At 38.4% G+C, this 27,924-nt stretch overlaps 4 protein-coding genes, 1 non-coding gene and 1 pseudogene across 6 annotated transcripts; 2 read left to right on the top strand and 4 right to left on the bottom strand.

The window, feature by feature from the left end:
* Window positions 1-4,607: 4,607 nt before the first annotated feature.
* LOC137948699 (mitochondrial import inner membrane translocase subunit Tim13-like) lies at window positions 4,608-7,786 on the top strand. Its single transcript, XM_068794848.1, has 2 exons — window positions 4,608-4,869; window positions 7,510-7,786. The coding sequence occupies exons 1-2, from the start codon at window positions 4,759-4,761 to the stop codon at window positions 7,657-7,659; spliced, it is 261 nt and encodes an 86-aa protein (XP_068650949.1). The 5' UTR covers window positions 4,608-4,758; the 3' UTR covers window positions 7,660-7,786.
* Window positions 7,787-10,835: 3,049 nt separating this feature from the next.
* TRNAA-AGC (transfer RNA alanine (anticodon AGC)) lies at window positions 10,836-10,908 on the bottom strand. Its single transcript has one exon. It is a non-coding gene; the product is annotated as a tRNA-Ala (tRNA).
* A 553-nt stretch (window positions 10,909-11,461) lies between these two features.
* On the bottom strand, window positions 11,462-12,144 carry LOC137948537 (F-box protein At2g27310-like; annotated as a pseudogene).
* A 710-nt stretch (window positions 12,145-12,854) lies between these two features.
* LOC137948730 (uncharacterized) lies at window positions 12,855-19,273 on the bottom strand. Its single transcript, XM_068794885.1, has 5 exons — window positions 18,913-19,273; window positions 14,079-15,012; window positions 13,887-13,982; window positions 13,329-13,465; window positions 12,855-13,237 (listed from the first exon to the last, which is right to left on the bottom strand). Exons 1-5 carry the CDS (start codon window positions 19,119-19,121, stop codon window positions 13,066-13,068), a joined length of 1,548 nt encoding a protein of 515 aa, XP_068650986.1. The 5' UTR covers window positions 19,122-19,273; the 3' UTR covers window positions 12,855-13,065.
* A 1,198-nt stretch (window positions 19,274-20,471) lies between these two features.
* LOC137949054 (uncharacterized) lies at window positions 20,472-22,779 on the bottom strand. Of its 2 annotated transcripts, none has more exons than XM_068795317.1 (6): window positions 22,364-22,779; window positions 21,707-21,792; window positions 21,540-21,602; window positions 21,373-21,420; window positions 21,071-21,133; window positions 20,472-20,724 (listed from the first exon to the last, which is right to left on the bottom strand). In XM_068795317.1, exons 2-6 carry the CDS (start codon window positions 21,752-21,754, stop codon window positions 20,641-20,643), a joined length of 306 nt encoding a protein of 101 aa, XP_068651418.1. In that variant the 5' UTR covers window positions 21,755-21,792; window positions 22,364-22,779; the 3' UTR covers window positions 20,472-20,640. The 2 variants fall into 2 exon arrangements, with proteins under 2 accessions (XP_068651418.1, XP_068651419.1); XM_068795318.1 differs by having other exon boundaries at window positions 21,071-21,130.
* Window positions 22,780-23,226: 447 nt separating this feature from the next.
* LOC137947801 (nascent polypeptide-associated complex subunit alpha-like protein 5) lies at window positions 23,227-26,562 on the top strand. Its single transcript, XM_068793580.1, has 4 exons — window positions 23,227-23,347; window positions 23,448-23,547; window positions 25,749-25,882; window positions 25,964-26,562. The coding sequence occupies exons 1-4, from the start codon at window positions 23,279-23,281 to the stop codon at window positions 26,303-26,305; spliced, it is 645 nt and encodes a 214-aa protein (XP_068649681.1). The 5' UTR covers window positions 23,227-23,278; the 3' UTR covers window positions 26,306-26,562.
* The last annotated feature ends 1,362 nt before the right edge of the window (window positions 26,563-27,924 follow it).

Genomic DNA, 27,924 nt, shown 5'->3' with positions numbered 1-27,924 from the left:
CTCATGCCTTTCACCAACAGTTCCCTCAAATTGCGCAACTCAACTAGTTCCAAAAGCACTTCAACAGATCTCTTCGCTCAGGAGCCATGCAATGAATGGAAAAACTCAATCGAGCTCTTTTCTTGGTGGGAGACGGGTGACAACCTCCTCTTCACTTTCACTTTCCCTTTGGGGGTTGCTGGGGTAGGATGTAGAATCTCTCCCCTATCAAAACAAAGAAAAACAAGAGAGGAGAAGGGTGACAACATCCTCTTCTTCCTCCTGTCAGAGTAGTTCCGTCTACTCTTGTAGGTAGAAGCTTTCCGCACCTAACAGATTTTTTTTTTTGTTTATTAGCTAGCCGTTGTCATGGTATCAAAGCTGGGTACCATGGGTGTCAGAGTTAGGTGGTTCTGGTCCACCTAGGTTAGGTTCCGTTCGCCCCTGGTCCACTTATGGGTTAGATACTTGGCTTTCCGCACCTTAGATGGCTAGTCTTTTCGGGTTGTATTGGCTAAGTATCTGACTAAGAACTTTGAAGTTAAGCGAGTCTGGGCGAGAGTAGTCCAAGGATGGGTGACCTTCTAGGAAGTTGCTAGGCGTTTGACATAGTATTAGAGTTAGGCTCTGATACCATGACAACGGCTAACCAATACACCCAAAAGAGCGATCTATTAGGTGCGAAAAGCTTCCACCTACAAGAGTGGACGGAACTACTCTGACACCCACCCCACACCTAACAGATCGGTCTTTTGGGTGTATTAACTAGTCGTTGTCATAGTATCAGAGCTGGACACGCCATGTCCCTTGTTCGAATCCCATGAGAGGCGGTCAAGAATGGGCGGGGTGGGTGTCAGAGTGGTTCCGTCCACTCTTGTAGGCGGTAGTTTTCCGCACTTAACAGATTGGTCTGTTGGGTTGTATTGGCTAGCCGTTGTCACCTCCCCCAATTCATGATTGTACCAAGCAAAGGGGGAGGAGCCCCATCTCTTTGTCATTTATGATGGGAGTCTAAGGTGGGAGGAGACATTGGAGCTTGTGAATGACACTGAAACGAAAACCTGCATACCAGGATTCCATCAGCTAGAGCTGACAGATCACAAATCCAGAACTAATGGATCACCGAGTTAGAAATAGAATTTTTCTATTATCATTTTGTATATAAATACTTTTGTAATTTTAAGTTATAAACGTGGTGAATAAAGAGATTCCTTAAAATTTTACATGGTATTAGAGCAAGTCGATCTCTTGTTTCTTTGATCACCATTTTTTTCGGCAAGAAGTTTCTCCTCTGTGCATCGTTGCCCTGCTTCTGCTGCTGCCTACCTCTGTGCACCGGCATAGTCGCTGCCTCTCAGCTATCTGTCCTGACACGAAGGCCACAAAGTGTATCTCTTTTTTCTGTCGACCTCGTTCACACGACTTCATTCTCTTCTGCCGACCTCCTTCTCATAGTCGTGGGCACCGACATAGTTGTTGTCGACCCGTCATGGCTCTTGGCACCGACAAGTTACTACTGCTGCTTCAGCTCGATAGTTTAAAACCCGTGGAACCAGCCTTCGGCACTCCTCCGATAAGTTGGCAAACATCTTCTATTTCGTCGAATCCTCTGACAAAAATCATTCTCTTAGCATCATTTTTATTTTTAGAGGGACCACCGGCAAAAAAAAAAAAAAAAATTGTCCAAGAGGTAAGCTCATCGGGGTCACGAGTTAACCAACGTGCACACAGGTTGGTCCATGTTTCAAACCTAAACCCAACTTGATTCACAAAGATTTTTTTTAAAAAAAAAGGCCACTGAATCCTTTTCTCATATTCTCTCTTTTTATACCCTCATCCATATGATTACCGTTAAACTCTATTTCACAACATATTTCTTGTGGAAAAGCCAACTTCTTCCTCTTTTGGAAAGTCAAAATCTCCTCAACTATGTGGACGTAACTCTCACGCTACCATATCAGTTTGCTGCCACAAATTCTACCACCCCTACTACTGAATATTTACAATGGAGAGCAATGGATCAACACATTTTCAGCCTCTTCATTTCCTTCCTCACCGAGGAAGCAATGGCCAAAGCTAGGAGTGGATCAAATCGAGTCGATTCGTGAGTAGCTCGAGCTTGAGTTTGGCTCGATTGGTTTGGTTTATCTGAACAGGCTTGTTTAAGTTAATGAGTTGAGCTTGATCGAACCACGGTTCAATTTGAAAGCTTACAAGCCAACACGTTAACTTAACGAGGGTCAGAACGCGAAGATAGGATCGACTCTTCGTCTTTTGTTCTCAACTTCTCAGGAATCAAGGAGCAAAAAAGGAGATTTGTCGGGGGGGGGGGGGGGGGGGGGGGGGGGGGGGGGGGGCGTCTTTTGTTCTCAACTTCTCAGGAATCAAGGAGCAAAAAAGGAGATTTGTCGGGGGGGGGGGGGGGTCGATGGGTCGATGTAGCCTTCTTATTTTTCATTCTGCCTCTTCGATTTCTTCCTCCCCCCATTTGTCGTCACTGATCCTAATCACTGCCGAACCTCTCCCACAACTTTCTCTCCCTCTTCTCTGTCTCCGTCTCTCGCTCCCCTCTGCCTAACACTTTTGTTGTCACTGTCACTATCGCTGATGTCCTCGTCCTTGTCGCCCCTTTGCCACCGCCGTCTACTCTGCTCAACCACAATCGCCGACGCCGTACAAAAGTCCTCCCCACGTGCGCACGTCTCGACAAAACCAAGAGACCTAAGTCAGGAACAATTCTTGGATACGAAGAAATGAAGAGAAGAGAAATGAGAAATAAATGGAGACTAGTGAGTTAGAATTTCCCATGAAAATCGGGAAGCAAATGGCTCTCCTATTGCTAGGATACATTGCGGAGATCGTAGTGAGTTACATTGACGATCCAAGTAAGGTCTTAATAAAGAGAAATGAATGCCGCAAGACCCGTTTTCTAAAATTGTCTCTATTGACTGTTGGGACTTGGGAGTTGAACTTGCCGCAGACTTCAGTTTTATATGTTCCAACCGTCTTCCTCAATCCATCACGGCTGGTCAGTTCTCAATTTTTAGTTTTTACCTTAAGCAAATTTCTTTTCTATTTTCAAATTATATTTAAAAAATAATAATTAAGATCAAGTGTGCAGCAGCACAGGCACTCAAGTAGCATTTTGTATTCATTAAGTCGTCATTTCGAAACTCTTTATTTTAATACGGCTTTCAGCCTTCTCTGGCTTTATCTCTGATAACGAGCACTTAACGACATAACATCTCTGATAATAAAAAAATTATATATCTTTGAAAGTGATTATTTCCCTTCATTTATCTCTTTCACTATTTCTTCCAAATTGAAGGGTTTTGAGTCCGAAAATTATTTTTCTCATTTTGTGTTTGATTATTGAATAAAGTTTATACATAATTATGCGATTTTTATGAATAATTCTATACAAAGTGTATAGATAATTTTATGCATGGTTAAGATACCGAAGTTATGCCAATTTTAAGTAGAGGTCTTGCCAAATTTTATGTAAAATATATGCATAATTTTATATACAATTTATTTTATATAAAGTTTTAAATGTAGGTTGGAGCTCGAACTCGGTTAAAATTATTGGGCTCAAGCTTGATTACAATTTTAGGCTTGAGGCTAGGCTTGGCTCGAACTCAAGTTCAAAATATTTAAATCAAGCCCGACTTTAATATAGACAGGTTCAGGCTCGGCTCAATTCGATCCCACCCCTATTTTAAACAATTAATCTTAATTTCTGTTTGAACCCAACTTATCCGAGAGGATTGAAACTATAACAAAATCACATACACTATAACAAGATCACAAAAAACTATAACAAAATCACATAACAAAAGCAAATAGAATGGAAAGGGGAAAGAAGGTGACCGGAAACGAATCAACAACATTCGATAGCGGTGCAATCAAACAGAGATTCACACTCCCATTGTAGAACAAAAAGGGAGCAAAGTAAAAAATATGAAACATAGAAAGAAGAAAAAATATTTTACAAAAATGATAAAGGAATTTCTCTATACAGCCTAAATATTACAAAATTATAAGTAAAGATGGATAGAGATTACCTTTAAGGTCTACTATGTTATGTCGGCAATGGAAAATCTCTACGAAAACCGGTTAATTGAAGAGGCAAGGAATTGAGTAAAAACTAGAAGTCATTCGGTAGTGGTGAAGAACACGTTGATGGCAATGTTGAAATAGGGCATCCTATGGTAGAATCTGAGAGTTTCCGACTCTATCGACTTGTTAGAGAAGACAGGATAAGAAGCGAGTGGCCGGGAGAGGATTCGAGCAAAGGGTGAGTGGTGATTTTTCAATCCCATATTCTCTAGAATTTGGAAACTCAATCCCGAACTCAAAGTTCTAATCCGATTTATGAAGACTCCCCAAAGGCCCGAAGATATTTAAGTTATCGAGTCAGCTCGTAAGCTTACAAACCGAACCGAGGCTCAATCGAGCTCAATTCTTGTAACTAACTCTTGAATTCAAGATCGGGATGGCTCGAGCCGAACCAAACCGAGACTGAGCTAAACCGAAACTGTTTGTGAACCGGTGAGGTTCCATGTCACCCTTAAATTTATGGGCAACTGAGATGATAGAAGAAGAAATGGGGCCTTAGCATAGGCTTCCACATAGCCCGTTTTTGTATCATATAGGGGCTCCGATTTCTTTGGAATTCAGACGCCGAGAAAGCAGCACACACTAGGGCATTGGGTGCTCCGACGCCGACCTTATAACTCGCAGTCATTTCGAAGAAACAGGGAATTTTTCTTTGGAATTATGGACGCTTTTTCTTCTAGCTCGGGCGGCTCTTCTGCTCCTTCCTCAGATGCTTTAATGGAAAACGTTAAGACTCAGCTTGCTCAAGCTTATGCTGAAGAGTTCATCGAGGTATCTTCTTTCTCTTTTTAGTTGTTATATCTGTATCTTCTCCTTTCTCCTGTCTCTCTGCTTTGAGGTTGACGCAGTTACGCGTCATCCATTGCATGTTTGAATGGATGGACTGGGTATTGTTTGTTCTCCAAGCTGTACTGTCAAAGGGCCTCAGTTAAGAGGTTTCTTTCTGTGGTTTATATGCGAACCGAAAGTGAGTTCCTTACTGGTTTCTGTAATTTTCTATGATATCTAATAGGATACTTTCCATGTATTTCCATTTCCGAATACTCTCAAAAGATCAGGTCCTGTAAAATGGAAGGAATTTAGGACACTTAGAACCGTGCAAAATTTTATTAGAGGATTCCCTCCGTGCAAAGTCTTTGTAAACTATTTGGTGTTACGGGGTCTGAATGGTGGGAAACAAAAAAGGATAGAAAGGACGAACGAGTTAGTGGCTTCTAACAATGAAGTTAAACTTCAAGGTAAAGAGAAAATTTAGCAGAGGCTCATTATTTTTTGGTCTAAAAGGGACTGGCTACTCTCTTCTAAATATCTTACAGGAGAGTCTTTCAAATGAATAGCTGTCCACTTGATATGGCTCCATCGGTATCAAGAGGACCGCATGTGTCCTCAATCTATTACAGGATTTTGAGACATTCCATGGCCAGGAATTCAATCTCCTACTCCAGCAATTTATATTACTTGAATATTTATTGATTTGGTCACCCAAAAGGGGCTGATTAATTATGTAAAAATGAATGACTTCTGTGAGTGGAAGCTCCGACTGTAGCTTCTTTTGAGTATGAACTTCCATCATCTCTATGTTTGTTCTTTTCAAATTATTAACATGTTCCTGAAGTAAGACAAGCCCTATATTTTTGTCCATAGTCTGTGGTTCTTGTTTTCCTATTCACCCTGTTACTACTTGGCTGAAGTAAACTCTTTGTAGGTGAGTTTCTACTTTCGCTTTTTTGAGAAACGATGAACAAAGGATTCACTAAGAGACCTTAAAGTTGAGCAAATGATACAACAGAGGGAAAACAATAAATGAAGGTACAAAAGAATACAGGGATAGAAAAAGTCACAAGGGTGAGAAGTGGGCAATACTGAGATGCTGGCAGGAGGTTCCTTTCCCTTTCAAGAGAATCTTCTGCACTAGTTGTACATCTGGGTATATGCTGCCCAACCCTGGTAAGAGGTCTGAAAATGTCTTAATTTCATCACTGTACATAAAAACAATTTCTCAAAGGGGTTTTTTCCTCATGGCTCAAGAGATAACTAGCATTGAATCACCTTCAACAATGAGCAAGGAGGAGAATCTATCAGGAAAGAGCCATAGACCATGTAAGAGGGCAACTCAGCTCCTATTGGCTCACCTTATTTTTTATATGGTGCAGAAAAAAAAAGAATGTTTCACCCATTTGAATTTGTAATGAACCCCCTCCCCAGCTTGGCAGGCCTCAAATTGCCTGTTGAGCTGCCATCAAAGATAAGTTTTAGCTAGCAAGTTTGCGGAGTCCCCAACTACCAAATTCTCAATACAGCCAAGACAATTCCCCTCCAGTTTTTCCCACTGATTGAGCTTGGGGGGTGGGAGATTTCGCGGTATTTACTCGGCTAAAATAAAAACAATGGAGAACTTTTTCAATGATTCATCCCAAAGACTTATGTTATCCTTCAAAGGTTCTTCTATTATGGTCTTTCAAAAGATTCCCAACAACGGTGACAGTTGTAAGCTACATAGAACAGCAATTAAGAGGATTTCCAAAGGTGAAGCAGGGAAGCAAAATTGAAATCCAAATTTAAAAACAAAAACAAACCAAACCTGTCAAGCAAAAGTGCAATGAAGAAGGAGATGCCCACTGACTTAAGTTTACAAATTTAGTCCTCAATTATATTTTCCCTTTTACACAATGGTTTTATATTAAGTTTTTTATTTTTTAAAGCACTGAATAAAGCAGTTGACTTTTTGAGGGGCCTGCCTAAGTGGTTGAGAACATTCTTCATTTGGATCATTACCATGATTATGGCCAAATGGAGAGTCATATTGAGAGGCCACCATGAAAGAGCCCAAGGGTCCATTCTTCCCCCCTCCCCAAGATGATGTGGTGTCTGGGATGCAGCAAATATCATCCTGTTGGTATAGGTAAAGTCTCTCTCTCTCTCTCTCTCTCTCTCTCTCTCTCTCTCTCTCTCTCAGGTGTTTTCAGTAAGATAATCCTAAATATATTAGTTCAGAAACCTTATCTTGGCTTTGAATGCTAGCCTTTTATCTCACTTTCTCCAAACGAACATGACCTCTATGACTAAAGCAGCTTATCTGTATTGAATATCTGATTTATGATTACTATCTGATTTCCTGGTATGGAAATTATAAATAGAACAAGTAAATATTGCTATACCTACATGCTATTAATTTTTCTTTTTCCCTCTGTTTATATCATGTGCTCATTTCATTATGTAGTAAACAATTGAAGATGTTTACTTCTATCTGTGTCTTCATTTGAATTGGATGTTATTTCCTTCTATCTGAACTAACCTGCTATGTTCTTCATCATCCAATCAGATGTTGAAATGTCTGAAGCTTATTTTACAGGAAACTATAATACTAATTTGCTGATACTCTTTGTTCTGTGGTCTTGTTTGATTCCATAGACTCTAAGGGGAAAGTGCTTCGACAAGTGTATAACAAAGCCTGGATCTAGCTTGAGCGGTAGTGAGAGCAGTTGCATCTCAAGATGCGTGGATCGCTATATCGAGGCCACTGGAATTATTAGTCGAGCACTCTTCAGTTCACCCCATTAATTACTTTTTAATTTGAACTTTTGCCAGTCTTTTTGACAAAATGTTGGTGAGATAAGACAAATGATCTTGTCCTGGAGGCAATGCTTTAGACCTTTCATTCTCGTCTGGTGCTACGAATTTTTGTTTACACGCCCTCTTGCCCCTATTATTTTTCCTCCCTCTAATGCCGAATGAGAGGGCAAGGGAACAATCTCCCTCCCTATTTTTTTTTTTTTTTTTTTTTTGTATGAGTGAAATCTCTGTGTGGGTGAACCGACTGACCAAACCAGACCAACTGATTCATCTCTTGAGCCAAGTTAACTGATTCATTGTTAACTCCCAGTTTTCACATATTATTCACTCGAATTAGAGACTTCGTCCAGTTGAACTCTGATCGATCGTACCTTTCGATTTGAGTTTTGTAACGTTAATTAAAACTACACTTGGAGGCCTCAAGGACCTAAAATTAATCTTAGTGGCCCTAAAATTAATCGGGAATAAAGCTGGTAACCAGTGTAGAAATCGAATCAAATCAAATTTATCAATAATATGTATAATGTAACAATCATTTAATAACATCCTAGTGGTCATTAGTAGGGCAATACATAAACTGAGACGACTTATTTAACACATAGGCAATGTTAGGGCACGTAAGAGACAAGTATTAGAAACTATCAACAATGGTTTGATACTCTAATGGACCAAAGAGTGTTGACACCGGACACAAGATAGTGATTATCCTGCTGGCAATTCCACCGGTAATTTGCGGGGAAAAATGACAATAGGTCGCCCTAAAAACAGAGAGAAAACCTCTTGTTTTTATTCAATATCATTCACAATCAATAATGCATCTCCCTTGTACACAGAACGAGTTTTAACACAAAAATGCAAAGCCCCCGACAAGCCCGGGCTACAGCTCAAAACAAACAAACCCAAACCGGGTTCAGAAAAGATGGATCCAATTACTTATCACCTCACTCTTCTCCTGCATCAAGTGTTATGCCAGAATGAAGTGTGAGTGTAGATGTCGTGGCAAGAGGCTTAGTTATAGGCTTTATATTTATCATGCGTGTGTGAGAAGTAGATAATATACCAGTGTTGAGATAGAAGTAAACATTAAAAAAAAGGAACAATTTTAATACCAAGAAAGTAAGTCAATGAACCAAGATCCTTGAGTGAAAATCATTGAGCAAGAAGGTGGATGAATGTTGCAATAACTTGATCATTGTCTCTTGTAATAATGATTTCATCCTCATAGACCAAAATATACAGTACAATAATACCTCTGTGAGAGATAAATAGAGAAGAGTTTGCATGAGAGTTGGTGAAGTCACAGGTGACAAGAAACTGGCACAACTCATGATACCAAGAATGTGGAGCTTGCTTGAGACCATAAACAACTTTGTAAAGTTTGCAAACATTGTTGGAATGATCATGATGGTTATGCCATAAAAATATCCTCAAACAAGGTACCTTTGATAAATACATTATATACATTAAGTTGCCGAAGTGACCAACCACGATTTATAGCAAGGTTTGACAATGGGACTAAAGGTATCATGATTATCAATCTCAGGGTGTTGGTGAAACCCTTTGGCAACTAAGTGAACCTTGTACATGTCAATAAAGCCATCAGATAGATATTTAATACAAAAATCCATTTATAACCAACTAGATTTTGCGAGTTATCTGAACAAGAGCATCATACTCATCTGACATAGCCTAACACCATTTGGTATCAGTGAGAGCTTGAGTCACAATTATGGGTTCACGGTCGATAAATGTAGGAAGTTGGACTGTGAAGTTTAATTTTTGAATGTGTTAGTGAACGTTGTTCTTGGATTTTGTGACAATAACACGGGGAGAGAAAGAAGCAGGTAGGGATGATGGGTGGAGGTCGATCGATGAGGGAGCTGTTGGGGTGGGGTTTTGTGTTGGAATGGGGTTAGGTGTGAAATCTTCAATGGAGCTTGCAGCGGATGCAATGATCGAAGTTGTGGTTGATGTGCCGGTAACCAAAAGTAAGGACATAGAGGAACACTATTGGGAGAGTGTGTTAAACGAAGGACAGTCGAGATGAGACTGAAATGTAGTGAAGGGGAAAATAGACTTGACGAATTTAACATGTTATGACACATAAAGACGAGAAGTAGTGGGTTCAAGACATAAATAAGCACTTGGGTGATAGAGTACCCAATAAAGACACATGGAGAAGAATGTGGTGTCAATTTGTTGGGGCATATGGTGAAAGAAGATTAAGGGCGGGAGTAGGTAGACGATTAATGAGATAAATAACAATAGAGATGATGTGATAAATCTAATTGAAAAGTAGAAATAATTTGCCTTAGAATTGGAGAGGACAGATGAAACAATAATGTGATGTAGACGAAGTAAATAAAAATTTAATAGAAATATAATTAAATTGACAAAAATGTAAAATAGAAATAAGATTATTTTGCAACACAAAGATTATTATTGGGTGTGGAAAAAAAATTGGAATCAGTACGAGCATATACTTCTGTTTTTTCGTACGTCCAAATTCGCACGAGTGCTAAAAAAAGGCAGGATGGGGGAGGGGTGATTAATTTCTTCCCTTGGGCTTAGGTCTCGCCTGGTGAGTCTAGTGCGACGCTGACGAGAATCTATGGGAGCGATCGATGCGGTGGAGCTAACGGTGGCGACGGAAATGGCAGGAGGAGGCTGAGGCTGAGGCGAAGATTTCATCGAAAAACCGAGAGGGAGAGAAAGGTATCAGGTATCAGCGGTGACGACGATGAGGAAGAACGGCCCTCGGTGGCGCGGCTCTGGCGACGACAGAGAAGAGGGAGAGACCCTCGAAAAAATGTTTGGCGCGGAAGAGTTGGTGGAGCCGTAGAAGAGTGAACTGGATCGATGAGAGAGCGAGGATGCCGATGTCCCATGCTTGCTGATACCATATAGAGAATGCAGAGAGAGAAGAATGTTGAAGCTCAATTTTATAGGTTACAAAGAAAAGAAGAGAAAGATTTACATGAGGATAAAAAACAGGAAGTCCTCTTTATCTTTTATCTCTATCACGTTTCATACATTTCTACTCACCAACTGTCACCGTCTCAGCCCCGCGCGACGCTACTATCTAACAGTAGAAATTTGGAAGCCGCAGCCCTAAAACAAAATCAAAATCAAAATCAAAAGACACGAAAGCGAATATATTATAATGGAGATGCGGGGTATCGATCCCCGTACCTCTCGCATGCTAAGCGAGCGCTCTACCATCTGAGCTACATCCCCCTTCTCTGTTTTACTATTTGAAAGTAATTTCTCGTTAAATTTAGAACTTCTTCTTTCCAACTGAACTGAACATGTTACATGTACCCAATTGGGTACATTCTGTTTCCATGAAAACTCTTAACATTCGTGCAACCATTACAGCAACCCGTTTCAATAACTTGATGAAATGAATCTTATTTTCTTCCATTTCTATCACTCTGCATGTTAATTTAATTCATTCGACATGTACAAACTACATTTGTCATTCATGAATTGATTTTTCTTTTTCTCTTTTTTTTCTGTATTTCTTGTCAGCAAGAATAGATCATAACTCTTCTCTTCTCGTTAATTAACACATTAGCATTGAATGGCCTCCCCCAGGTAGCACAAGCCTGAGAACGCTGCAATTCTCGCGAAGACACATCCTATCCACCTTCCCTTCACTTCTCATCCTCTTCTCTCTCACCTCCTCCTTTTCCCTCGCGTACTCCCCTTCTCCCCTGTCAAATTCCGACCATTTCCTGCTCCTGCTGCAACTTCTCGAGGCTCGCGTAGCCATCTCTTCATCCGAATCTCATCGATATGTCGCCCTCCCCCGGCCAGTGCCTCTGTACGGTTTCCAACTCGAGAGCTTCACAGCTCTGCCGCTCCTCTTCTTCAGAAGCACCCAACTCAGTCTCACCTTCTTCCACAGTTTTCCGCCTCCCCTCTCTTTCCTGTGCAAGAAATGTACCGATGGAAACGTGCCCGTCTCGTTGTCCTCTTCGTCGAAGGCATCATCGTAGTGATCGTCATTGTCGTCATTGCTGGATTCTGAAGGGCCAGCACGAGAACCAGCTACTGTGACTATCTTGATTATCTGCACCAGGAATACCATACAGAACCTTGGAGAAGAAGCACTTATTTTCGTAATAAACATCCACAAACGAGACTAAATCAGCAGGGGAAAGATGCGTTTCCGGTTGATCATCATCAGAAGCGAAAGCATCCGCCTCGTCGGCTACCGGCCTGTAGACGATCAAAGGAGGAATCGCCATAAAATCTGACGAACCCACCAAGAGAAGAGATGAGACTCCGGGCTCTTTCTTCCCTGGTGGACGGCCAGGTATCATGGGTTAGACGTCGCCAGAGATTTTATTCCCGCGCAACAACATGAAGCTCCGAGCTAACAGAAGAGACCGCAGCAAGAGTGGGTCCGTCGACTCGAGCCAGAATTTGAAAGAGAAGGTCATGATTCAGGCAACTCAACTCCGCCATTGAAATCGAAATTATTCTGTACGATATATATAATATATTATTCGTAAGTTTTTGAAGTGTGTGAAGAGATTTATATAAGATCCGGGCGGAAATTAAGTTCAAAATCGTGTTGAATGCTTGGAAAGTCCACCAAGAGTTATCTTGAATCTATCCATTAATAAACTGGCGAGTTAGACACGAGGGGACAGCTCACAGAGAAATAAATTGTCCGGAGACGGTGTTCAAAGCCAAAAGGAGAACCAAACAGCGTGAACAAGCGTGACAAAGTGTCCATTTTACTTGATTGGTGGTTTCGGGCCTTGAGGCCGAGGACGTGACATTCTTGTCAAGTTTGTAATCAACAAATTAGAGAGTAGAACATGCTGACGCAAGAGATATCAGAGATTAGTCAGCCAGCAATGTCCGCCTTATATCATTTTGCGCCTGAGGATTCTTCCAGACGAGAAAGAGATGTGTGATGAAAGTGACTGGATATGGAAGCTCGCAGCTTGCTCACTCTTGGTGTTGCGTTTGCATTTTGCAGTCTTTCGGTTACTGAGACCTACCATCTTCACGCTCTTCCATTTCTTTATTTTTTTTAACTGTTTATGGACAAGGGTAGGCTCACCGATTTTTCTATACCTATTTCGAATCCAATATGAGTTTATACGGCCGCGTATCTCTTCACACAGTACCTAATATGTGTTAGTTAAAGTTGACTGCACCTAATATATTAAAAAAAAGTTCAGATATATATAAAAAAGTTGAGTGGGCAGACAGCAGGTGAAGACGGCCAGGGATAAACATTGCTACTTGTGCTTATCTCCACTCCTAATTGTAACCAGTTAAAGAGAGCTAACAATTACAACTTCAATAATATTACAGGAAAACTGTGACCAACCTTACATCGATCTTGTGCCAGGATGGGTTAACACCTTCCCATCATTCCCTTTTATCCTCTTCTGGTTGATCTTCTAAAATAATCGTATCTGTGCCACCTACGCTTCTGTCTTTCTCCTGCTTCACTAAGCTGAAATCACCTTCTGATGATCCCTTCGTTAGAAATTGAGCTTCCTCATCAAGCTCATCCCCTAATTCCTCAGAGTACGCATACCTGTTGCAAAGACCAAACACAAGTTACAAAGAAAGAAACAGGCTACTTCAGTGGCTCAAAGTATGGGCGTGTTAGTAAGAAAGTTTTGTACCTTTGAGCATTCAGGGACGGTGCCCAGAGGTAGCAGATAATACAGAGCAAACCAAAAGCTAGAACATCCCAAAACGCGGTAATTAACCAAGCACTCTGCCATCGTTCACTGAAAGGATCTGTTGCCTTGAAGTAAACCTGCAGTAGGAATGATATCAACCAAATTTGAGACAATCATTAGCCATGGACTATTAATAGGAGATATCACACATGCAGAGACATCCTTTGTAATTTCAAGTGAATGCTAACCGAAAATTGATGAATGTTAGTTAATGGTGCCAATCAGGTGCAGTGTTGCCCTAGCTACCAGGCAATAAGCTATCAGGCGTAGAACTTTGGGGAATCTGATACAACACACAAGACGGTTTGTATCTTACATGTATATTTGTTATTCCAAGTCAAACAATACAACCCAATGCTGAGAACATATCAGGCATCCCAAAATCGAATTCTAAGGGCCCCACTACAAATCCTGGTGCTGATTCAAGCAACACTGATCTGGCGGAATGAAGCCAAACAGAAAGAGATTTAATCTGTGCCATCTGGAGGAAATTCATACCTCAAAGCCAATCCAAGCAACAGAAGCAATCACTGCCACTGCCAATGCATTAGTGAACTTCCTGTAAATATCCAGCTTAACCGAACTCCTTCTTGCCTGCAAATTGCGACTATAATCAGCTTCAAACCCCAATTTAAAGTTCAAATAATAGAATAGAAATTCACACTCCTGATTAAGGGGGCATTGACATACCTGTAGCTTTTCTAGTGTCTTAGAAAGGGAAGTGAAAATCCAGAGAATAAGAAATGCATCCAAAAAAGCATCTGGGAGAACAAGAAAGAGTCTTGCCTTCCCTGATATGTCATTAATAGTCCCCACATTTTCAGTTATATCCAGTAACTCTGATGCCAGGAAATATGTCAGACCAATTAGAAGCACCTTTGAGGTGAGGCCACCAAGTGTGGGCCGCACCACGCCATACCCCATAGAAACACAAAGTATAATAAGACGTGAAATTGTCTTCCTTATAGCTCCAACTGTAACCACCCAAGATGTGATCCCAACAGGTCTTGTCCCTGTTGCATTGAAGTATGCATAGTCTAGATACCAAAGGGTCATTTCAAACAAACCTATTGCAATAACAACAGTGATACAGTGCTGAATCTGGAGTATGTCATTCCAAACTCTCATATACTGAGATAGCCAAATTATGCTGAGCAGCAAATAAGCAAGAGACATGAAAATGTAAAATGTCATTAACGGGGCCATCCGCCCTGGCAAATAACCTGCGGGATTTTTCCACACAGTCTTTCCACTCATCACCAACCCTTTAAGGTTAGGATCACAGGAGATGAAGAACAAGCTGTACATGCCAGTCTTTGTTATAGCTACCTCTGCTGGGTCCATCTCGGTAGAGAGTAAGTCACCGCTGAAATGTGTATTTATCACATATGGCCATGTAGGGTCTACGGCAGGTCTTCTGAGGACTTCCCCTTGTTTGCAACCTTCAAGCTTAGCAAGATCTGGTGTGCAGCATATGGATCTTTGTCCTCCATAGGCAGAGCCACCAATATTGTCATGATCCGCTGCCTCAAAAATAATTGCTTGGATCAACCCAGTGCTATGTTCCATATTTGAGTGCTGCTCAGCGGCTTCCTTGGGCCTCCAGAATGTAATGTTCTCAAACCTGTACAGGCACCATCATTACTCAGTAGAGGGGGGCAAAAAGGTTCCCTCACCTAGCCCATTGGTTATGTAGGACAAACAATACTAAATATGTTCTGACATGCAACATATAGATGTTGAGATGTTCATTATGCAAAAATGTCAGTAGCTAATGGGTAGACTTCTCCAAGTCTTAGGCAAAGCAAGTAATCAACAATATTGATGTCCTTGAAATAATTGTAGGGAATGTAGGAGATTACCAGCAGTACAGCTTAAGAAAGAGAAACATGTCTGAAGTTTCAATTTACTTCATACATGACCCAAGCACTCATTCAATGCTACTTGTTGACATGCTGGCTCGGATAAAAGATGAGATCATGATATGCTTAGAAACCTCAGTGAATATTATCTGACAGTTAAGTTCTATTTTTTTTAAATCATTAAAAAAAAAAGGTAAAGTCCCTCATTTCATCATCTTTTCCTGAAAAAGGACAGTATACCCATGCATCTATGTTGGGAATAGAGTTTGACTTGCATGACATTGGGAATAAATAAGTCTAAATTTCCGCTTCAAAAACCTTAGATAATCACCTTTCACCTACCCACTTAAGAAAATAAAAAAATCGACTATTTTTTAGAGAATATGTCTGCTAGACAGGTGTAATCAAAGCTACTTTGGCTAGCAAATCCGCAGAATGTCAAACCTAACAAATCATAATATCAGTTATTTGCCATCTTGGCAAAACATCTCGAATCCCAAATAATTCATCTTGGATTTTCAATAATGCAAGATGAGATAAGGATTCTGATTAGCGTAATGGAGTTACTGCAGGCCAGAAATGCCAAATTGGCCGAGTTGAAAAGTTGCCGTGAGAGAAGGACCAACACATATATACACAAAGATGTGAAATGCAAGGTTCTGTACATTATGAAATGCAGCCACCATGGTTGTACTCACCAGTCTTAGGAAGGTCCATTTGGGAAGAACATAACTGGAAGAGCACCATGCATCAATCTGGATGGATAGAGGATGCCAGTAAAAGATGTTGTTCAAGCAACTGTGAAAGAGAGGGAGCAGTGCAGTTAGTCTTGAGGACAAAACACCGCATCTTCCTCGAAGTAGACATGTTCGCTGGCAAGACAATCAATCTCTAGTGGACAAGGAAGAATTAAAGTATGGAAACATAGAGAAGAGAGATTGATGGCACAAGTTCTGCTCTTGCTAGGATCAAAGGTAGAGGTTGGGGGATATAGAAAAGTTTTATGATATTGAGGAACAGAAAGGACGGTTTACACGGAACTGGGTATTTGATTAACATAGTCTCACAGATTAGCAGGATGTCTATGCTCATATTGCTTGAGGGTCCAGTTTTGGCAAAGCACTTTTCAGCATATCTCATTTCAGATCCACAATGAGTATTTTAGCCTAGTCAATCTGTCTCATGCCAGCCAAGATAAATTACATTTTTTGCCACCTGCAACACAACCTGAGACCAAGTTGGCAAACCCAGCATACTCTTTCTCCCCCATTTTATTTCTATAAATTTTTACAAAGCTATGGTGAAAAAAAAAAACATTTTCCATATTAACTTCACAAAATTTCTTCATTGATAACTAAGGGTAAGCAGTCCTAACACAGAGCATCAACTCATCGGTTTCCCTGAATATGGTTGTCATTTTAAAAATTGTTATTTGAGTCTGAGAGGACTTTTTCTTAGATATACCTAAAAATATTTAGTTTTCCGTTATACTTAGACCAAAGAGCCATCCATATGAATCTTGACCAACCAATGGAAAATCCTGAGCCAATAAGACAGTACTTGCAATATTTAATGTCTTCCAACTGACATTTTATACAATGTCCATATGACTGTATGTACAAATTGCAACCAAATAATCAATAAGCAAACAATTATACTATTAAAGTTACCGAACATTTTTACTCAAAATTCTGGATTTAGAGTTCCTAACCTCAGAAGACACCTAGTAATGCTGAACATGCTAGCAACTCATGATTATAGGAGTTGGTTAATTCTAGTTTCCATCTCCTCTATAGTGGTAGCCCCAATCATACCAAGCCAAACTCCTATAATTTAGCTCTTGTTTCACTGGATTCTTTGAGCTTTATTTTCCAATAGATGGCATCAAGAGTGATTGTTAAGCTAAATATGCCAATTCTACATGCATTGGCCACTTTAGGATCTTAGTCTTTTTCTTTTACAGACTTGGGTCAATTCACTATCTGGGGTGACTGATCAGAGGCTTTTTTCTTGTCATCATCCTCTTCTTTGATAAGTTCTAGTTTTTCTCATTAAGCACCAATTCACTAATCTCCCCTTCGTGGTAAGATCACACCATTAGAGCCACCCTTGCTGCTGTTTACCTAGTTGCACCATTCATCCCTGGTGCTTTGCCTGAATTTTTTTTTAATCAAAACAAAGCGTCACTTACTACTTTCTCCAAAACTCCAACTAACCTCATCTTAGATCTCAGGAACCACCACCTTGGTGGACATGTGGCATTACTGCTAGTGTCTTAACTGATAAGGGATAAGCATAATCCCTTCAATTATCGGATAAGATCCCATTAGATTTATCCCATGTTATATTTATCATATCATGTAAAGTTTATCTTCTCTATTCTAAGTTGTAAAAATACCACCCTTATTCAATTGTAAAGGTGTGGCTCAGTTCATCCTCTAACATGGTATCAGAGTAGATTGATCCCTCTGCATTTGTCATCCTCCTAATTTTTATTTCCGCATCCACTGCCTCTTCACCTATAACTCACTCTCTACCCCACCCTCACCAACTGAACCACCCAGACGATTCGCTCTCGATTCTGTCCGCCCTAGTCATTACCAGTGTCGCTGCTCTTCCTCCGAACGATGTGATTCCGTCCGCCCCCACCGTTACCAATGCCGCTGCTCCTCCCAGCCGCTATCAATGCCGTTGTTATTCTCAGCCGCTACCAATGCCACTACTCTTCTACATCTCTTCATTGGACGATGCGATTCCATCCGCCCTAACCGCTACTAGTGCCGCTACTCTTCCCCGCTACCAGTACATAGCCAATGCCAAGTTCACAGTTTCAGTTGCTACGAGATAAGATTGGCCTCTCTAACAAGTAGCCAATCTTGAGTGGGCATGATAAGGAATAAGCATAATCCCTTCAGTTATAGGATAAGATCCCATTGAATTTATCCCATGTTGTATTTATCTTATCATATAAAGCTTATCTTCTCTATTTTAAGTTGTATAAATACCACCCTTACTCAATTGTGAATGTGTGGTTCAGTTCATCCTCTAACGTGGTTCAATTCAATATCTAACATTAACGTCCTGGGCTTCTTATTTTTGCAGCATAGTATACCAGATCTTGAGCTTTCCATACTTGGGAAAGAATCGATGTCAGATAATAAAATCATTTCAGACCAACGCCTTGATGTGAATAACTATTCCAACACCTCCATTTCCTCCATGCATCAATATTTCTCGCTTCTATGCTGGTATAAATATCATATCCAGTTTATACTAACACATTTTCCATATAGCAGGAGAAACTCTCTTTCCTGATCTAATATAAATTATCCTCCTTCGTCCTGTATCACAGAGCAGTTATTTTTGTGTCCTAAGCAGCCAAATTTTTTCCTCAAATTTTTGCAATGAAGATTTTTATTTTCGCATCAAGATGCTTTTCATATTTCTCTAGTAAGAGCGACACAATTTCAATTGAAGACCTCGTAATTTTTTCAATTGACAACATGTTCAACAAAGCAACAGCAAAGATCTCCAAAAAATTAACCCAAACATGCACTAAACCTCCCAATCCGTCCAAATTAATCATAGCAACATCGAAAAGCGTGGCAAATAAATCAAGACAACAATTGAAGGCGCAGAATTTATTTAAAAAATCAGCTTACCGGATAAATGATCGGCCATCTTGGATCTGCGGCTGCACATTGTCGGATCCGGCAACAATCCCTTCGCTGCCACCGGCGAGGAGGTAGGAATTGCCGATCTCATGGAACGTCTCTCGATTGTAGAAGTGGACCGACGCATCGATCTTGAGGGGCGAGAAGGTGAGAGCGAGGAGGAGGAGGAGGAGACTGAGAGTACCAGCTAGATCCATGGGCCGCAGAGTGGGAAAAGTCTTATATAGATGTTACAGACGGAGAAACGCTCGCCGCATCTTATGGTGGTCGACGGTGTTGTACTGGGAGTGTAGTGTGAGTTTTGTGTTTGGAAGGAGAAAATGTCGGCGTGGTAGCGTGGAAGCCCTGCCCCGTTATCTGTTGAGCTGTAACGTTCCACCTCTATACTCTACTCGCTAGGGTATTAATTTTACTCGCTTTTCCGATTTTCTTTATCGTTTATTAAATAATAAAAAGAAAACAAAAATGTTTACGAAATTAAATATTCAGGTAGTTTACAAACTATATAATTTTTATTAAATATAACATAAATGAGTAAGAGTTATTCTATATCCAATTAATCGAGTACCCGATTAATATGTAAGAGTAATTCGGTAAATTTTAAGTGAATGTATGTTTGAAATCAAATCTGATTTTAGACTTTTTTTTCCAACTTTTAGGTAATTCGGAATTCGTGCCATTTTGGGATGCAAATTTTGATCCTTTGATTACTCTTGCTTTAAAGTAATGCTATAAAGGAAGGGAACGAGTATTTTTTATTACTCTTATAGGAAGCTATGGAAAAAATAGACCAAAAGAAAAATGACATTGCAATTCTACATATATGAATCAATCTACATACATGTTTGCAATTATCAAAAGAAAAATGATAAAAAAAAAAATCAAATGTAAATTGGTTTGTAGGAATGTCAAATGAAAAATGAACAAGAAATTTTCTATGTTATGATAAAATCAAGAGGTGAAACAAACCCTTTAAAAGTAGATAATACTGAACAAAATCATTCCCTAAGTGAAAATGTAAACAATATTTAACATACTCTCATCACATGAGAAATAAATAAATAAATGCATTCTATAAAAAATCTCATACACAATGACACTTTGGGCTTATTTGGAACCCACAAAAAAAATAATAAGAAAAAAAGGGAGAGAAATATATTTTCTATTGTTTGGCAGTAGATAATTATCGAGATAAAAGAAAATAAACAAAAAAATCACTTTTTTTTCTTATTTAATAAATTTTCTCTCACAAAATGATAAAAATTGGGGAAAAAAAGAAAAGAAATAGAAACATGAGGGAAAATTCTAATCATCAAAACTTTAAAATATTACTAATTTTTTTTTCTTTTTCATTTTCCACGTGTATCCAAACATGAGAAACTACCTCATTTTTCATAGGTATCCAAACAAGAGAAAATAAATTTTTTTTCTTTTCTTTTCTTTTTCATTTTCCACGTGTATCCAGACATGAGAAACTACCTCATTTTTCATAGGCATCCAAACAAGAGAAAATAAACTTTTTTTCTTTTCTTTTCTTTTTCTCTTACTCTTCTCTTTTCGTTTTTTCCTTTTATTTTCTTTCCACTTTTTGTGTTCCCAACACAACCTTCCAATAAAAAAAAAGTCATAGGCTAAAAAAATACCATAATTTAAAATTTACAAGAAAATAATAATAATATTTGCTGATGGTGTCAAAACTAGAGAAGTTAAACTTCCTCAATGACCTGGATCACCCGATGCTTCTCCATCCATAGGAGCATAAGCTGATTTCTTTGAACGCGCTTGGCCTTGTGGTGTGGGCTGCTCACATAGGAGTTGAGTTTGTGACTTTGCATTGGAACTTTGTAAATAGAAGTTAAAACCACATGTCTCATGGTTCACATCAAATGCCTACTTCAGGCTGATGAGAAATAGGAAGGCTACATGTATATTTAACTCAGTTTTACAAGAGGAAAGCAAAATTTATGCAAAACATTTTCTTCCACCAAACATGAAAATACACAAAGAGTAATACTAAACATAATGTATTAGATGAATGATTAATAATAAGTAGAGGGAAAGCAAACAAATCAAGTTGGCTAATAGTTGAGGCAAAAACAAATGACAATTGGAAATTTGGACAAAGGCAAGAGTAAATATCACTTACTTGCAATTTTGGTGGAAGTGCCTCTAAACCTTCAGGTGCTTTTTCAGATTTTCCACCTTGCTGCTAAGATAATTAAAATCATTATGGAATGGCACCAACTATTAACATCATCAAGGGTACACCATTAAATAGTAGTGAATCTCCTTAGTTGGTGTTTGTGGCTTGACAAAAATCAGAGGAAATGAAACTTCTATCGTAAGCAACCAAGAGGAAGTGGTTACTAACTGCTCATTATCCTTACATTTAATATATAAGGGAATAATGGGTCAAACTAAAAAATAGGAAATGACTAATATTAATACCTTCTCCAATGCCCAATCAGCAGAGTCGAAGTAAGCTCGTTCATTGTCCTAGAGCATAAATGACTGAATTGTTACAGATTGCACTCAATTTATATACACATAAAATTCAGAAGCAAAATAGAATATTGATCTTGAAATATAAAATAGATCGGAAGAATATTGATTACATTGCTTATAAGTGGAGGCTTCTTGGGTAGCATCCCACCATACTTCTTTTTTATGGCTTCCTCCTGTAGAACATAGTTTTGCATATGTTTGCAATGCATTGTTAATGAAAGCAGGGACGAAACAACTTGTAGAATATATATCGTTGTTAGAAATAATAGTCAATTACCTCTTCTTTGGATGAAGTCATTGCATTTTCCTCAATTTCAGTACTCATGCTTGAAGCATTTTGTTTAGATTACTCTGAAACTGTAACTGTAGTATCGGTTTTCCTAACTGAGTTTCAACAACGATATATAGCAAACAAAGCAAATATAAATCTAACAAAAAAACAGGGTAAACAACTTTGATGTTTTGGACAATTTCTAAATAATAAACACAACAATCTTTGTCAAGGATTTGAGACAAATTTTCCTTAGAAAACATGATTTGATTCTATACTTGGATTTCAAATATGGTTACAATAATTGCCAGGAAAACTCCCACATTGATGATTTGAATAGAAGCCTTCAGCTGATCTTTTTTTTTTTTTATCAATTATTCGTTCTAAGCTCGACATCATCATAGGGAAATGATTCAAATATATAGATCCTACCTTTACAGAACTAAAGAAGCCATGATCCAACTCTTTATGGAATCAATTCGTTATGTTTCGAAAGAATAAAAAAATCAGAGATTTAAATAAAATAAAATGTGATTTTCATAATAATAGCAGGATATAAATCACAAAAGAAACAAGAATATAAGCAAATTAAGAAATGTGAAATCAACCTATACAACGTATTTGAGAATAAAAACAGAAAAAAGTGCTGAAAGAAAAGCTTACTTAGAAGAAAATGGCCAATAAAGGATCAAAGATTGAGATGCTGAAAGGTGAAGTAGTAGAAGTAGAGAAAATGAAGAAAATGATCGAAGAAATGGAGAAGGAAAATAACTAGAGCTCTTTATATTCGAATTTCATCCGCCTAGAGAGCCGTACATTCTGTATCTCTTTGAATGGATCCTCGAGAAATTCTCAAAGCAAGAAATGGAGAACTGAATATATTTATATTCTAAATATAGATGTTTTATATCTAGAGAAAGGAAAGAGGCAAGTCCAGATTAGCACGAATCTCTCCCTGTCTGCCCGTCACCATCCCAATCTTGTGCTTCTTTAAGTACCATGGCCACTCGAAGGCCAGATCTGGATCAGGAGTGCCTCTACAGGCGCCCTGCATCACTTTTCGAAACTAAGGCTATGAAAACAGGATAGCTAAAGGAAGAAGAAGATCCTCCAGTCCGACCTAAATTGAACCCGGTTCCGTTCTTAATTTTTAGGATTGGATCTTGGACTAGGAATTTTTTACCTAGACCAATCGTTCAGGCCGCCTGAATCGAATCTGGTCTGGTTCTCAATTTTTCTAATTGGACCAACTTACCCAAACCTATTTCAATTAAATTTGGATCGTTGAGTTAAAGTTAAGACTAATTCAATATGACAAACTCTTTTAATTGAGGCTCAATTCGAATAAGGGGGCATGTTTTAGGGTTGAGTATTTGAACTCACACAAACTCGACACGTGCCGAAAAGCCCATACCGATGTCGGACGATGGACCCCAAGGTTCCGGCCAATAAAAACACGTCTGGAAGGACCACCCTAATCTTTAAACCCTCATTATATATCATTTGCAAAGACTCGCCTCTCTTTCTACTGGCCACTTCATCTCTTTTTGGATCGCCTCACTCTGCAGCGGCGGAAAAATGCCAGGCCCCGTAGTCCTAGAAGAGGAGCAGAAGCATGCCTCTCTCAAAGAACAGCAAAAAGCCCAGGTGATCTCTTTTGTAATTGTGTATCTGTGTACCTTGAGGACGTATCTTTATGTGGCTATTCATTTACGCGTCCTTCATGGAGCTATAATATCGGTTTCAGAGCGATGAGCCTATCGTAGAAGACGTCAAGGACGAGGATGACGAAGATGAGGACGATGATGAGGACGATGACGATGATGAGAAGGAGGAAGCAGCTGATGGTACTTCTTTCTTTTTCATTGTGCTAAATTCATTTTGTTATCGTTTTATTCCGATTATTGTTTCAATTTTGCGCTGCCCGTGAAACTCATTTGTTTAATTTATTTTAGATGTGTGGCTTTAGCTCGGTGTACTTGATTGCGATTTCCCCTTGGTTTCAGTAACTTGGATTATGTTTCTAAAATTTGAGATCTGTTGTTTTGCAAGGTTCTTCATGTTTAGTTGTCTTTAATTTTAAGCATCGCTTGAATCTTGGAAGGTAGGAATAAGACTCTGAATTTGTGGTTAACGGATATCGTGTAATGGATGATTTCGGGAAAAAAATCTTTGTCACGCCCACATGTTCACATTAAAAAGAGCGATGTACGTTAACGTGCACGTTTGAAATATTTGTGAGCTGATTATGTTCATTTGAATGCGTTCCTACTGAATGCTACAAAGCTGATTGCTAAACTGCGTTACTCGAGTTCTTTTTGTTCCATATTTGGCTTGAACGGTTGATTCCATTTACATACTTGATTGTTTCTGGCCGTACTATACTTAAAAAGGGTTTTTATTTTGAAAGAAAGAATGTAAGCATTTATTTTTCTGTATTACATAGTTTTCATTACTGTTGTATAAGACTTCGTAAAAAGCCAGTGGGACCAAATTTTGGGATGTGGTGTAGGCAACCTCCATTGAGTAGAAGTATTCCCTTCTTCTTTTCTATTTTTTTTTTTTTTCAAATTCCTGGCTTGCTAAAGGTTCTCTCTTTATATAGAGGAAGTTACTAAAAAGCAGGTTGACTGAAGTAGTTGGAATTTCATGCAATAATTTTCTTGGATTTGTTAGTTTATTTTTAATTGGGGTACATCAATCTTTGTTCCAGTGAGTCCAATCTTATGATAAACTATGCACACTTTCTGACAAAGTCATATAATCTGCTGAAGTTTGTATCTGTTCCATTTAGATTGTTGTCTGATAGTTTTGTTCAACGCTGGTTTCTTCTCTGTTTCGTTAAGCTGGTTTATCATTTGTTTTGGATTTCTTGCATTTAATGAAAGACATGTTATGGCATGTATGAAATTACAGTGCATTATTTTAAAACATAACTTAGCATCTTATATGGAACTTAACATGGTTTTGAAAAGGTGAATTGATTTTCATATCTAATATGTCTGCAAGCTAATATTTTAGGTTCTTGTGATCTTATGACTAGCTACTGAGATCAAGTTACAATTTTTATTAACTCTTGTGGAATGTTATGAGCTTTGATATGTCCTTCTGTCAAAATTTCTGCAGCTTCTTGTTCTAATTCCAAATATTTTAGGGTCAAAATAGTATAGCACAGAATTGGCAGAGCAATGGGAAACACGATATAGCTAAGAACCCTGTTAGGGGCCTTGCTTTACTTTTTTTTTTTTTCATGTTTCTTTTTTTTATCGTGGAGTGACATATCCGTGTTATGCCAAGAGAAAAAGCAGATATGTTTCCATTTGCTCTATAAAGCACCAACTCCCATGGAGAGGAAATATGTTGTCTATAAGATCCTCCAGTATCACAATTTGTATCTCATCCATCAAGTGCATGAAGATACTAAGCCAAAAGTATTTCTCTTTTTTGTTCTCTACATTTTCCTCTTCATGATCTGGCTGGAAAACTAGTTGACTATCTCCTGTCAAAGTGCTTTTTTTTTGCAAAATATTCTGACATATTTGTTAGAGGAAATGGGTCTGGTCATTGTGTATGACCCAGCCGACATGCTTCTCACAGATCTGTCAGCTGAGACTATATAGTCATCGAATCATTTATTTATGTTTATCATGAATTCAATTCTATTCTGTTCTTGTTTATCTTTTTCTCTTCAATCACATTATTATTATTTTCAAGGAAAAAAAGAGGTCTAGCACCTATGAGGTTGTTTCTTGCGACTTTATAGAGTGTTTGATATTTGCATTAAGTATAGTTCCGTTTTATCTTAGGAATTTGATGTGTATATAAAATAGTGAATTTTATCGGTATTAATCAGTTTTAATCCATCTTTATTATAGATGTTAGACTGTCTGACCAAATGTGTGCCATTCCTTTTGATTTTCGTTGCATAATGTCTTTGGTTGGAGCTATAAAACGCAATTTCATATTGCCCCCGTTGAATATGTAGCTACACCCAGATTTATTTAGTTGTCTGTCTTGTCAAAATTTATCAGCTCCTTTCTTTGCACAGGTGAGCAAGGTGCCGGTGGCAACGAAAGCTCAAAGCAGAGTAGAAGTGAAAAAAAGAGTCGCAAAGCTATGTTGAAGCTGGGCATGAAACCAGTCACGGGTGTTAGCAGGGTTACCATCAAGCGAACTAAAAATGTAAGAAAGACCAACGGTCTTATTTTTGAATCTCTGGTCTTCTTGGAGATTCTTACATCCTACTTTTCCTGTCCACTGCAGATTTTGTTTGTGATCTCAAAGCCAGACATGTTCAAAAGCCCAAATTCTGAGACTTACGTGATTTTTGGCGAGGCAAAAATTGAGGACTTGAGCTCTCAGCTGCAGACACAAGCTGCTCAACAGTTCAGGATGCCAGATATCAGCAGTGTGATGGCAAAGCCAGATGAATCAGCAGCCCCACAGGCAGAGGAAGAAGAGGAGGAGATTGATGAAACTGGAGTGGAGGCACGAGACATAGATCTCGTTATGACCCAAGCTGGAGTGTCAAGAGGCAAGGCTGTGAAAGCTCTTAAAGCCAATGGTGGGGATATCGTTGGTGCTATAATGGAGCTTACGGCCTAGTAAATAACACGAAGCTAGTGGATCCCGAACCTTTTTTTCTGTTTCCATTTATAAAAATATAATCTGCTGACATCTTGTGGTTAGTCTCATGTTTTATTTGAGAGGTGCTCTTACCCGAGAAGGGTTTGTTCAGCAGTTTCCAGTAGGTTCCTGTATTTTTTTCTGTCATTTTTTAAACATCATTTTGTTCTTCTGTGTTGGTATGTATGCTGTCGCAGCAAATGAAGAAGTATGCTTCTGGAGTCGTTTTGAATCAATGTATAACAAGAGCATGTTTTGATAAATATGCTTCTGGAAGGTGTTGAGTTCCTTACACAAGCGCTCTGCTTTTCGCCTGCGTCTCCTGCATTGATGCAACGCCTGACCTGCAAATTCCCTTATTGCCTGGGGATTTTGCTTCAGGGCTGCTCATCGCAGGGACTAGGGGTGGCATCGAGCCGAGTCCGAACCTGTCTGAGTCGAGCTTGATTTAAATATTTTGAGCCGAGCTTCGTCTTGAGCCTAAAATTGTTATCGAGCTCGAGCCCAACGAGTTCGAGCCGAGTTCGAGCCTTAACATACATTTCAAACTTTTCAAAAAATATATATCGAATAAAATGTATATAAAATTATGCATACATTTTATATAAAATTGGGCATGACCTCTACATAAAATTGGGCATAACTTATATATATAATATGTGTATAAGATTGGGCATAACCTCTACTTAAAATTGAGCATAATCTATATATATAATACTTGTATAAAATTCGGCATGACCTTTACTTAAAATTGGGCATAATCAATATACATAATACCTGCATAAACACTCCATAAACACTCCATAAAATTGTTTATACATTCCATAAACACTTCATGAAATTGTTTATACACTCCATAAAATAATCTAAACACTCCATACACTGCATAACATTATAAATAAACTCCATACAATAATCAAACACAACAAAATTAAATAAAATATCACTATCAATTTACAATCAACAAATAAAAACTATAAATTCTTTAAATAAAATCATATTACTATTACATACTTACTAGAAAATTACAAGAAATATTTTAAATTTTTCTTAGGAAAATTAAATGGACCTCTTATTGCCTTTTCTAAGGAAATAAATAAAAATTAATAATTAATCTAATATATTATTATACTTATCGACAAAATTTTAATCACATAAAATGTCAAACACAAAATTACTATGAAAATTGCCTCATGCTCAAAGTATTATATCATCAACTGTCAAATACTTATTCAAAATTTTTCTATATAGTTTTCTAAACCATCTTGGTAAGAAAATCTTACTTGAAAAATTATAGGATTTTTTAAAGAGAATTTATAATTATAAATATATTTTGAAAAAATACAAGGCACTAATGGTCCCTATATTTCTATTAAAAATGTTTTTTCAACATTTATTGAAAAAATTAGTCTCTGAAAACGTATTTCTACTAAAATATCTTTTCAATTTATTTAAGAGCCATGAGGAAGGGACAAAGAGTTTTTTTTTTCCTTGTTTATGATCTCGCACGTAGGGGTGGCTTTGAATAAATTATATATAAAATTATGCATACATTTTTAAAAAATATAATGATAGGGGAGGTTCAGGATTGAATTTCA

The sequence above is a fragment of the Aristolochia californica genome, unplaced genomic scaffold (assembly GCF_029961685.1).
Source record: "Aristolochia californica isolate CCGP_79_NKW_82.1479 unplaced genomic scaffold, dmAriCali1.0.hap1 SCAF_13, whole genome shotgun sequence".
NCBI lineage: Eukaryota > Viridiplantae > Streptophyta > Magnoliopsida > Piperales > Aristolochiaceae > Aristolochia > Aristolochia californica.
The sequence above is the reverse complement of the archived record's forward strand: the minus strand, read 5'-3'. Positions and strand labels throughout refer to the sequence as shown.